This window comes from Thalassophryne amazonica, chromosome 10 (genome assembly GCF_902500255.1).
Source record: "Thalassophryne amazonica chromosome 10, fThaAma1.1, whole genome shotgun sequence".
In the NCBI taxonomy this organism is placed as follows: domain Eukaryota; kingdom Metazoa; phylum Chordata; class Actinopteri; order Batrachoidiformes; family Batrachoididae; genus Thalassophryne; species Thalassophryne amazonica.
In genome coordinates this window covers 117,790,154-117,802,721 of record NC_047112.1, presented here as the reverse complement: position 1 = coordinate 117,802,721, position 12,568 = coordinate 117,790,154, and the positions used below count along the sequence as shown (strand labels likewise).

The following is a 12,568-nucleotide window of genomic DNA, read 5'->3' as shown; positions in this document are numbered from 1 at the left end:
ATTTTCATTAGTTACTTCCTCCAAACCATCATGTCTATTAGACCCCATTCCTACCAGGCTGCTCAAGGAAGCCCTACCATTAATTAATGCTTCGATCGTAAATATGATCAATCTATCTTTATTAGTTGGCTATGTACCACAGGCTTTTAAGGTGGCAGTAATTAACTAATTAGGTCCTTACCTCTGGATGGCATTACCCTGACCAGTAATACTGTGAGAAATCTTGGAGTCATTTTTGATCAGGATATGTCCTTCAATGCGCATATTAAGCAAATATGTAGGACTGCTTTTTTGCATTTGCGCAATATCTCAAATTAGAAAGGTCTTGTCTCAGAGTGATGCTGAAAAACTAATTCATGCATTTATTTCCTCTAGGCTGGACTATTGTAATTCATTATTATCAGGTTGTCCTAAAAGTTCCCTGAAAAGCCTTCAGTTAATTCAAAATGCTGCAGCTAGACTACTGACAGGGACTAGAAGGAGAGATCATATCTCACCCATATTGGCCTCTCTTCATTGGCTTCCTGTTAATTCTAGAATAGAATTTAAAATTCTTCTTCTTACTTATAAGGTTTTGAATAATCAGGTCCCATCTTATCTTAGGGACCTCATAGTACCATATCACCCCAATAGAGCGCTTCGCTCTCAGACTGCAGGCTTACTTGTAGTTCCTAGGGTTTGTAAGAGTAGATTGGGAGGCAGAGCCTTCAGCTTTCAGGCTCCTCTCCTGTGGAACCAGCTCCCAATTCGGATCAGGGAGACAGACACCCTCTCTACTTTTAAGATTAAGCTTAAAACTTTCCTTTTTGCTAAAGCTTATAGTTAGGGCTGGATCAGGTGACCCTGAACCATCCCTTAGTTATGCTGCTATAGACTTAGACTGCTGGGGGGTTCCCATAATGCACTGAGTGTTTCTTTCTCTTTTTGCTCTGTATGCACCACTCTGCATTTAATCATTAGTGATTGATCTCTGCTCTCTTCCACAGCATGTCTTTTTCCTGATTCGCTCCCCTCAGCCCCAACCAGTCCCAGCAGAAGACTGCCCCTCCCTGAGCCTGGTTCTGCTGGAGGTTTCTTCCTGTTAAAAGGGAGTTTTTCCTTCCCACTGTCGCCAAGTGAATGCTCACAGGGGGTCGTTTTGACCGCTGGGTTTTTCTGTAATTATTGTATGGCTTTTGCCTTACAATATAAAGCGCCTTGGGGCAACTGTTTGTGATTTGGCGCTATATAAATAAAATTGATTTGATAAAAAAAATTTTTTTGCATCACTCTTATTCTCTGAAAATGGTAAAAAAAATTACAAAAATCTGCCAGGGCGTGTAAACCTTTGAGCACAACTATATATGTAGTGAGGAAAATAAGTATTTTAACACCCTGCGACTTTGCATGTCCACTGTGAGAGACAATCAAAAAAAAAAAAATCCGGAAAACACAATGTATGATTTTTTAATAATTTATTTGCATGTTACTGCTGCAAATAACAGGGCTGTGAAATGAAAATTGTGAAATCTGAGTAAACGACTCGGCGAATTTGCGTGCACGTCTTTCATTACAAAATGTCCTTAAACAGTGGAATGTCCGCATAAAGTCCTCATGCCGGCCTCTTCTGAATCTTCTGTTCTCTCACGACGTCCTGGGTGAATTAAGCCTTAAATCAGGATGTTTTCAGGTCGAAACAGGCCGACGACGGAGCCTGGAAGCGCTGCACGACGTCTCGCTCCGTGGGAAGTCCTTACAGCAACAGAAACACCCCATAATCTCTCATCAGCCGTTAAACTTTTCACCGAAAACCAGCTTAATTTCTCGAATAGTGTCCACTCGGATATTCCTCACGGGTCCGGAAAAATTTTTGATAAAGCAACGCGCGCCGTCTCGAGCAGCGTGTGAAACAAAGGAATTCAGCCGAGAGGGCGGGACCACATCTCACTCAAGGCCTGCCCACAGGGAAATGACGTCACCAACGCGTGAAAAAACTCACGCATGCGCACGAGGGTTCAAGCATGATTGGTGTAATCGCATGTCATTCAAATCCATATAATAAAAAAAAAAAAAAAAAAAAAAAAAAAAAAGGGTCGGTTTATTGTCTAATAGACCTCATATATGTATATCATTGGGGGTGTTACCCCACTTCCGGTGACAATGATCACATGTCCTAATGCAGTCATAAATATAGCTGATAGAGAGACAGGGTACCTCTGCTACGGGCATCAAGTTGCCCAGCAACAGGCCCGACCAGCACTGTTTAAAAGTAAACTCACATCTTTCTCTTCTTTCAACCGTTTCTCTTCTTCTTTTAGTCGCTTCTCCTCTTCTTTCTTCCGTTTTTCTTCAAGCTTAGCCCTGGTGGATGTGGAAAGTAAACACTGGTTACACAAACAAAATGTTCTTGTACTTTGACCGTCAGTAGCTATGTATGCATGAATGGAATCATTCTGATTGACCCACATGACCCCAATAAAATGATCAGAAACATGCATGTTTTTATGTTTTGTTAAAATACTCCCATAGCCCAATTTGAGATTCAGAAGCAGTTCTCAAGCTCTCTTTATTCCCACACCTTCCACCTTTGAGGAGACTATTGGATGAGATGCAACAGGGCCATTCCACACCAAATCAACTAATTTCCAGAAAAAGTCCCAGCTGAAGACAAAATATGCCTTAATGCAGGGGTAGACATGAAGGGCCAACAGCGCAGGTTTATCTTGCTGCTGTCCTCCTCAGCAGATGATTTAACACAACAGGATTTCAAGGACGGATAAAAGTGGCGATTAACAAAAAATCTTTTGAATTGTAGAAGCTATGAGATGCGATCTGGTGCTATTCCAGACAAACTGTAGTAAGTGCAGCACCCATTTTGGTAAGAGACAAAAATTAAAAAAGCAATTTTCCTTTTTCAAAATCACTCTGCCAGTAGCATTCTCACAAGAATTTACAAATCTTTTCAACATAAAGTAACCGAAACTAATCATACCTGTAAACTAATGCACAATCACTTTACTTGACCTATATTACATAAATATACTTTGATTTTTCAACCTGTCATCTACAAATGATCGGTTTGGCCCCCTCTGGTCTTGTTATTACATCTTTGAAAAGCAGATAGACACCATACGATGTTTGAGGATTTGATAGAACCAAGCAGCATGGAGTTTGTCCTTCTGGTCTTTATAATTTTACAATGTTTACTGCTAGTGACATGACTTTCCAATGTTTTCATGCCACATGAAGCGCAACTAACGGAATCCTGGCAGCAAATGCACAATACTTTTCCAAACACATTGTTCTTGTGAAAACATTCGCAGAGGATCAGGGATGAGAATGAGCAAAAAAAAAAAAACCCTCTGAAAGATCGGTGGGGGTCCAATAGCCACTGTAGGCCCCCAGCGGCAGCACCCCTGGTGGGAGCCCACAGGTTTTGAGCATTTTTGAGGCATTTCAGGCCACTAGAGAGACCTATTTTAATTAATTTCCATTTTATATTTTTTGTATGTTGGGGTTCGTGGTAACCTTACTGTAATAGCAGAATCCATCTATACAGACCTTTCACTGATACCTGCCTAGTACCACAGCATATGTACTTACTATAATGCCACAGCACTGGACAGATATCACTGAATTTGCCAAAACTATTCTTTAAGTGTCTTTCCTTAACCTGCAATGCGCCCTGAAATATACTGGAACTTCATACAAGTATGTGTAAATCATTTAAATAATAGATTAAAACATTTGTGGTATAAAACAGACTTTATTAATATTTACATGTACGGTGGCTTGCAAATGTATTCAGCCCCTCGGTATTTCACACATTTTAATTTGTTTATGGCATTTCAAATGCAAAAACTAAATCAGTCTTCTCAATAATTGTTATTTTAAATCATCTTCCTTAAACTCAAAGTGAAAGTAAATCTCTACAACGCGATATAAATTAAAAATATAAAAGCCAAGATGATGGGTTGTATAAGTTACCAGCCCCTTTGGTATAATACCTGTAAATAACCAGTTTAATTGCAGTTTTCTTCATACAAGTCAGGGGATGGATACATGAACATTTCCAAGTCACTGAATATGTCTTGAACTTTATTTACATTAATTATGAAGAAATACAAACAGTACAACAGTAAATCTGTGTGGAGTAGACACTTCTCAAAAACTGAGTGACTGTGCAAGAAGAAGAGTGAGGAAAGCCACCAAGACACCCAGACAACCCAGAAAAAGTTATGGGCTACTGTGGCTGAGACTGGAGAAATTGTGCAAGTGCAAGTTTTGCATTTTGTATCCTCAATAATACAGCTTCATGATGAAGTGGTATAGAGGAGGATTTTCTTTCACCAAAACATTAAATCTAGGCTTGCATCTCAGATGTACCTTCTGGCATATTGTAGCGGAACTTTCGGGTCTTCTTTTTAATAAAATCCTCCTCTGTGCCACTTGATCATGAAGCTGTATAACTGGAGATACAAAATATGCACTGTGCATAATACCTCCAGTCACAGCCACAGAAGCCTGTAACTTCTTCTGGGCTGTCTTGGTGGCTTTCCTCACCCTTCTTCTCTCAGTCACTCAGTTTTTGAGAACTGTCTACTCCACACAGATTTACCAGAGTGTCATACCGTTTGTATTTCTTCATAACTGATGTAAATAAAGTTCAAGACATATTCATTGACTTGGAAATGTTCTTGTATCCATCTCCTGACTTGTCTGAAGAAAACTGGCAATTAAACTGATTTACGGGTATTATACCAAAGGGGCTGATAACTTATGCAGCCCATCATCTTGCCTTTTATATTTTTAATTAATTTATATCAAGCTGTAACCCCACCTCACGCTCTGTGACCGCTGGAACAGGCTCCAGCCCCCCGCGACCCTTAATTGGACTAAGCAGTTGAAGAGTGTGTGTGTGTGTCAAGCTGTAGAGATTTGCTTTGAGTTTGAGTCTAAGGAAGATCATTTTAGAAATTTTTATTTTGAGAAGCCTGATTTACTTTTTGTATTTGAAATGCCATAAACAAATTAAAAAGCATGAAATACCAAGGGGCTGAATACTTTTGCAAGCCACTGTAAAATGTATGCTTACAAATTTTTGCCCCATAGTAAGTTCCTAAATCACGCCATGTGATTTTGCACCCCAGCAATTTATGCCAGTCACCAGTAAAACCCCACAGGCACATACAGCATAGTATCATTAAAAAGCACATGTCCTGTGCACCAGCTGTACTACAGTCTATGAAATTTGACAAAATAAAAATAAAATTCATGCAGGACGATTTCAATGTGCATACAGAAGTCATTTTTCAATGGTTTATTGATTAAAAAGAGTAAAAGCTGAAGGAAATCAATTATAAGGCCTGAAAGTTTTTGCAGGAAGTATTTTAGCCATAAGGTCAAGTGAGAGGGTGAAGCGTTTGCTTTTGAAGCACTTCAAAGACTCGAGAGGATTTAGTACTGTTATAATGGAGTGATGCAGCAGGTGGCAGCAATGCAACAATAAGGATGCTGACTGCTGTTATACACCACAAAAGAAAAAGGGTTTGTTTTCTCTGCAGGGACACGTTTTGAGAAAAAGCATCTTTTGTGTCAAAATAAAACCATAAAATAATTTTTTTTAGGCTAGCGATTTTATGACAAATGAAACATGGAAACGAATTTTGACAAAAATCTGTACACAAACACTGGTTTTTGCAGCCCCGAATTTCACTTCAGTTCACGCACAGTGCAATTAACTGCACCACACTTAAACATTTCAATAATTGTAAACGCATTTTAACTGCATGAATAGAATTATTGGACACGCACCTGAGTACTGGGTGTTCAGTTGCTGACTGGTGTCAAGAGCTCAGCACTTCCCCGTCCCAGCACCCCCCCCCTACCGGTACAAGTGCTGTGGGCTTTGGGGCTCACTGTGCCTCTTCCGCATTCTTCTGGACCCAGGCAGATTAGTCCGTTTAATGTCAACTTTGGTGACATGTTTCTTCATCTTACAGTGTTCTTCCAAAGTTTTGTTGATGAAATCCAAACATAACGTGCAGAGAACTTTACTGGGGAGCTCAACCTTGCGGATAAATTCAGTCTTTCCTTTGTCCACCTTCTGCTCCAAACATGTCCAATTAAACTTTTTTTTTTTCTTACACCACTATTAATGTCTTTAACGCGGCCTTCGTCCTCTCTTAGTAATTTTGGCCATGTTAAAGACGCAGCTTGAGACAAACCTTTAAGAAAATCAAAATGTCTATGCCAGTCTCAGTGACTGTTGATATTACAGAGATTCTAGCTGGCTGAAAGTTCACTGCTGTAGAAAAAATAAACAATGACACTGCACGTTTTAGCTTTTAGCATGCTGTTAAGGCGCATGAGCAAAGGTTTAACAAGCAAGGCTGGCCCCGCTGGACCTCCACCCACCCCAATTTTGCTCATCAGATTTATGCTGATCTCAGAAATGGTCCAGAAATCCATAAAAAGTCAGAAATCCTGGAGGATGTAATAGACAGTCTCCTCGCTTCCGCTCGCTTGGTTTCCACAACACGATCAAGCCAATCCCACCTGAAACGATTCTTCACTGTCGAGTTGATTCTTCAAAGTCGCAAGTGGTCGTTACCATCCAAAATCCTGTTGCCACTTTGCTATATTGCTATCTGGTGTGAAAAACAGACAGGACCTATTTACGACTGTACGTTAATAGCCCGTGGCGCAAAGGCGTTTGCAACAACACCATTAATACGCAGAACAAAAACCAAGCACGATGGACCGCGATTTCCCAAGTCTGATAATGACCTGAAAGTAATACAGACATCAGTTTATAATACAGAACTGCGTATACGTTGCACATTATATTCGCAACACACACACACACTGAGGCAAATAAGTATTTGATCCACTGTTGATTTGAAGTTTTTCCACCTACAAAGAATGGAGAGGTCTAATTTTTTATCATAGGTACACTTCAGAGACAGAAACTAAAAATAATAGTAATAATAATAAAAAAAAAAATAAAAATCAGATTTTACAATTTTTAAATAATTTGTATTTTATTGCATGAAATACGTTCCACTAGAAATCCACTAGAAAAACAGATGTTAATATTTGGTACAGTAGCCTTTGTTTGCAATTACAGAGGTCAAACGTTTCCTGTAGTTCTTGACCAGGTTTTCACACACTGCAGCAGGGATTTTGGTCCACTCCTTCATACAGATCTTCTCTAGATCTTTCATGTTTGGAGTTTCAGCTCCCTCCAAAGATTTTCTATTGAGTTCAGGTCTGGAGACTGGCCAGGCCACTCCAGGACCTTGAAATGCTTCTTACGGAGCCCCTCCTTAGTTGCCCTGGCTGTGTGTTTGGGGTCATTGTCATGCTGGAAGACCCAGCCATGACCCATCTTCAATGCTCTTACTGAGGGAAGGACGTTGTATGCCAAAATCTCACAATACATGACTCCATCCATCCTCCCTTCAATACGGTGCAGTCGTCCTGTCCCCTTTGCAGAAGAGCACCCCCAGAGTATGATGTTTCCACCCCCATGCTTCACGGTTGGGATGGTTTTCTTGGGGTTGTTCTCATCCTCTAAACATGGTAAGTTGAGTTGATTCCAAAAAGCTCTATTCTGGTCTCATCTGACCACATGACCTTCTCCCATGCCTCCTCTGGATCATCCAGATGGTCACTGGTGAACTTCAAACGGGCCTGGACATGTGTTGGCTTGAGCAGGGGGACCTTGCTGCCCTGCAGGATTTTAAACCATGACAGCATCATGTGTTACTAATGTAATCTTTGTGACTGTGGTCCCAGCTCTCTTCAGGTCATTGACCAGGTCCTCCTGTGTAGTTCTGAGCTTTCTCAGAATCATCCTTACTCCACAAAGTGAGATCTTGCATGGAATCCCAGACCGAGGGAGATTGACAGTCATCTTGTGTTTCTTCCACTTTCTAATAAATAATCATAACAGTTGTTGTTGTCTTCTACCAAGCTGCTTGCCTGTTGTCCTGTAGTCTATCCCAGCCTTGTGCAGGTCTACAGTTCTGTCCCTGGTGTCCTTAGACAGCTCTTTGGTCTTGGCTATGGTGGACAGGTTGGAGTGTGATTGATTGAGTGTGTGAACAGGTGTCTTTTATACAGGTAAAAAGTTCAAACAGGTGCAATTAATACAGGTAAAGAGTGCAGACTAAGAGGGCTTCTTAAAGAAAAATTAACAGGTCTGTGTGAGCCAGAATTCTTGCTGGTTGGTAGGTGTTCAAATACTTATTTGCAGCGGTAACATACAAATAACAATAATAATAAAAAAAAGAAAAAAAAGAAAAAAAAAATCAGTGATTTCCGGATTTTTTTTTTTTTTTTTAGATTATGTCTCACAGTGGACATGCACCTAAGATGAAACTTTCAGACCCCTCCATGATTTCTCAGTGGGAGAACTTGCAAAACCACAGGGTGTTCAAATACTTCTTTTCCTCACTACATTTGAGGCAAGATTCCAAATGCATTTCCCACTACATGATGAGCACGAGACAACCTGCAGCTGTCGGTAATTTCTCTGATTCTGGAGGCGATGGGAGAATGCTTTCATCAACCACATTCTGAGAGAAAATGCATCACCAGTGACGAAATAATATGGCACAGGCTTTATTTTATGTAGCGTGGTGTCAAGCGGCACAAAGCAGGATGCATTGGCATGACGAATTACGCAGCAGTGCGGGGGTCAAATTTGTGCAAGTGTCAAGGTAGCTTTAGGGTCCATGTAAACACAGCTATGGAGAGTGATGGTCTCGTGATTAAGCATTGTAGTTCAGACCAGAGGATCCTCAGTTTAAACACAGCCAGACCAGAAAATCTTTAAGGGCCTTGGGGCAAGGTCCTTCATCTCCTAGTTGCTCTCTGTGTATAGTGGGCGCCTTGCATGGCAGCACCCTGACAGTGGTGTGTGAATGTGAGGCATAATTGTAAAGTGATTTGAGCTTATGATGCATTGTGGTAAATGCAGTCCATTTACCACAAACATAGCTACTGACAATAGCACTCAGAAAATGAAATTTGTAATTCCCTCATCACCATCTCAATCTCAGGATGTTTTACTACTCACTCCATCTTAGATTTCCTCAGATCCTCTTTTGCTTTTAGCTTCTCTGCCTTTTCCTTCTCCTCCTTCTCCTTTCGCTCCCGTCTCTCTCGTTCTTCTCTTTCCTTTTTCTCTTGCTTTTCCTTTAACCGTGCCTCCTTTAGCTTTCGAGCCTCTTCTTTCTTTTTTTCTTTTTCAGCTTTAGCCTCCTCTTTCTGACGTTCCTTCTCCTGGCGGAGGTGAAGCCTTTTCTCTTGTTCCTGTAAACAGCAAACATTTTCACATTTCCTGAAGTAATCTTACACAATAACACCTTCGACTGAAGCTCCAGGTACTGATACTTGAGTGAACATCATTTTAAGTAGTTCTGGATAAAGATCCAATACATCAAAGATAAATCCCTGGATAATAAGGAGACCAAACATTAGTGTATTGTTCCTGGAAAGCACCTGCCCTGCATGTTTTCCAAGTCTCCCTGTTCCAGCTACTGGTAATTAACTAAGATAGATGTGCTCAGCCAATCAAGTTCTCTGAAACAAATTGTAGCAGGGAGACACGGAAGAAATACAGGGCAGGTGATATGCTAGGAGGTCAAGGATGATTGTTGCGAAAACAGAAAGTTGACAGAACAAATATTCTTGGAGAAATTAGAAATTTTAGCTACCCAATAAACAATGGATGATGTTCCGCAATGCACCATGGGAGTTTGGGGTTTTAAATGTTATTGTGGTTTGTTACTTTAACAGCGTTGTTTGTGTCACTGATTTGTGTTTTGTTGATCAACTGGTTGGCTTCCACCACAAGTTGTTTGTTAAATTAAAAGCAGATAGCAGAAAAAAAAAAGAAAAAGAAAGAAAACAGGTGTGCGAAAGTGCAATTTTGATCACGCACAAGCTGTGGAGAGCTGACAGTTGCCGTTTGGTATGTTTATGTATTTTGGGTCAAGGTTGAACGTCGGCAAAACTGAACATTGATACGACAACACTCAACAATTGACATTAATATTTACATTCTGGACTCTCACGCAATTCCAGCAAGGGGACGTAAATCATGTATATATTAAAGCGTGTGTATTTCATTTACAACCCCAATTCCAATGAAGTTGGGATGTTGTATGAAATGTAAATAAAAACAATACAATGACTACAAATCCTCTTCAACCTATATTCGATTTAATATACCCCAAAGACGAACTATTTCATGTTCAACCTGATAAACTTTGTTTTTGTGAAAATATTTACCGTATTTTCCGGACTATAAGTCGCACCAGCCACTTTATCCATTATAAAGAAAAATAAACCATAGATAAGTCGCACTGGAGTATAAGTCGCATGGACATACAGGTATGTTAACTTAACATGAAAGTTCAGATGATATTATATTATGATGATAATATCTGCACATTGTTCGAGCACCCATGTGCGGACTCGCTCCTCTAGGTTTTAGCCCGCGATTAGCTTTTTTTGTTTTTTTCATGGTGGTTAGAGTAACCTCCGCTTTCCTCCAGTCCCTCACAAGTTTCTCACTCACTCCAAACTCTCTCTCTGCTGCTCGATTACTGTTTTCGGATGCATATTTCACCAGTCGCAACTTGTAATCTGCAGAGTATGCTTTTCTTTTTGGTGGTATTTTTTTCTGGCCTTCTCCATTGTCTTATCAGTAATGTTGAAATTTTAATTTTTCTATGGTAGTCAGAAGTCGCAGGAACAGTCACACAAGCCTTGAGCGCCCTCTCGTGAGCTGCATTTTACCTATGGATATGTTTGCATTTTGCGGACCACATTGTGAGCCGAACCATGCAGCACCTACCTGCGCAGCTCATGACCTCCCTGTGGTGTCGAAGCCAGCTCCTTCCAAGTGCAGATGCTAATCCTCCGCCGTCGCTCACCCAGTGCTCCCACACAGCTCTGAGCATCAACTCTGCTCACACTGATATTCAAGGGTTGAAGCTGTTTTGTTAGCCCTCCCGGAATAAGCACCGTGTTCGTCTGCTTCACACGCTGTTTCACAATCATTGTCTGGGTGAAGTGAGGAATACGCGTCCAATGTTCTGTTCTCTGATTGGTTATCGCGACCAGCGTGACCTATAGGACAGCTGCCATACTACAGTGCCCATGATGCATTGCATTTCCGGCCATTTTAAAACATAGAGCGACTCTGTCACGTAAAATAGTTTTATTACGGTAAATTAATTGAGAATCTACCGGTATATTTTTCATTTATAAGTCGCTCTGGAGTATAGGTCGCACCCCCTGCCAAAACATGTAAAAAAAAAGTGCTACTTATAGTCCAGAAAATACGGTAATCATTTTGAAATTTATGCCTGCAGCACGTTTCAAAAAACCTGGGACAGTGGTATGTATTACATCAAATTTCCTTCTAACAACACTCAAGCGTTTGGGAAGTGAGGACACTAAGTGTGAGTATCATGATTGGGTATAAAAGGAGCATCCCCAAAAGGCTCAGCCGTTCACAAGCAAAGATGCAGCGAGGATCAACACTGTGAACTGCATGAAAAAAAAAAAAAAAAAATAGTCCAACAGTTTAAGAACAATGTTTCTCAATGTTATATTACAAGGAATTTGGGGATTCCATCATCTACAGTCCATAATAGCCATACTCTACAGTCCAATCTAGGTGCAGCATAAAATGCTGCAGTTAGAGTACTGACAGAGACTAGAAGGAGAGAGCATATTTCACCCATATTGGCCTCTCTTCATTGGCTTCCTGTTAATTCTAGAATAGAATTTAAAATTCTTCTTACTTATAAGGTTTTGAATAATCAGGTCCCATTTTATCTTAGGGACCTCTTAGTACCATATCACCCCAATAGAGCGCTTCGCTCTCAGACTGCAGGCTTACTTGTAGTTCCTAGGGTAAGAGTAGAATGGGAGGCAAAGCCTTCAGCTTTCAGGCTCCTCTCCTGTGGAACCAGCTCCCAATTCGGATCAGGGAGACAGACACCCTCTCTACTTTTAAGATTAGGCTTAAAACTTTCCTTTTTGCTAAAGCTTATAGTTAGGGCTGGATCAGGTGACCCTGAACCATCCCTTAGTTATGCTGCTATAGACTTAGACTGCTGGGGGGTTCCCATGATGCACTGAGTGTTTCTCTTTTTGCTCTGTATGCACCACTCTGCATTTAATCATTAGTGATTGATCTCTGCTCCCTTCCACAGCATGTCTTTTTCCTGATTCAGTCCCTCAGCCCCAACCAGTCCCAGCAGAAGACTGCCCCTCCCTGAGCCTGGTTCTGCTGGAGGTTTCTTCCTGTTAAAAGGGAGTTTTTCCTTCCCACTGTCACCAAGTGCTTGCTCACATGGGGTCGTTTTGACCGTTGGGGTTTTTCCGTAATTATTGTATGGCCTTGCCTTACAATATAAAGCGCCTTGGGGCAACTGTTGTGATTTGGCGCTATATAAATAAAACTGATTTGACACACACACAATCATTTCTTAAACCTTTTCATTATAAATATTACATTTATAGATATTCCATCATTAGCTATATGTCACACTCGTAGATTTAA

At 40.7% G+C, this 12,568-nt stretch overlaps 1 protein-coding gene across 1 annotated transcript in view; it reads right to left on the bottom strand.

Annotated features, from left to right (window-relative positions):
* Positions 1-12,568, bottom strand: part of chaf1a (chromatin assembly factor 1, subunit A (p150)) — a 115,904-nt gene that overhangs the window by 75,595 nt on the left and 27,741 nt on the right. Inside the window, 2 exon segments of the mRNA XM_034180758.1 lie at positions 2,259-2,340; positions 9,065-9,309. Of these exon segments, the coding sequence (XP_034036649.1) occupies positions 2,259-2,340; positions 9,065-9,309 (327 nt within the window).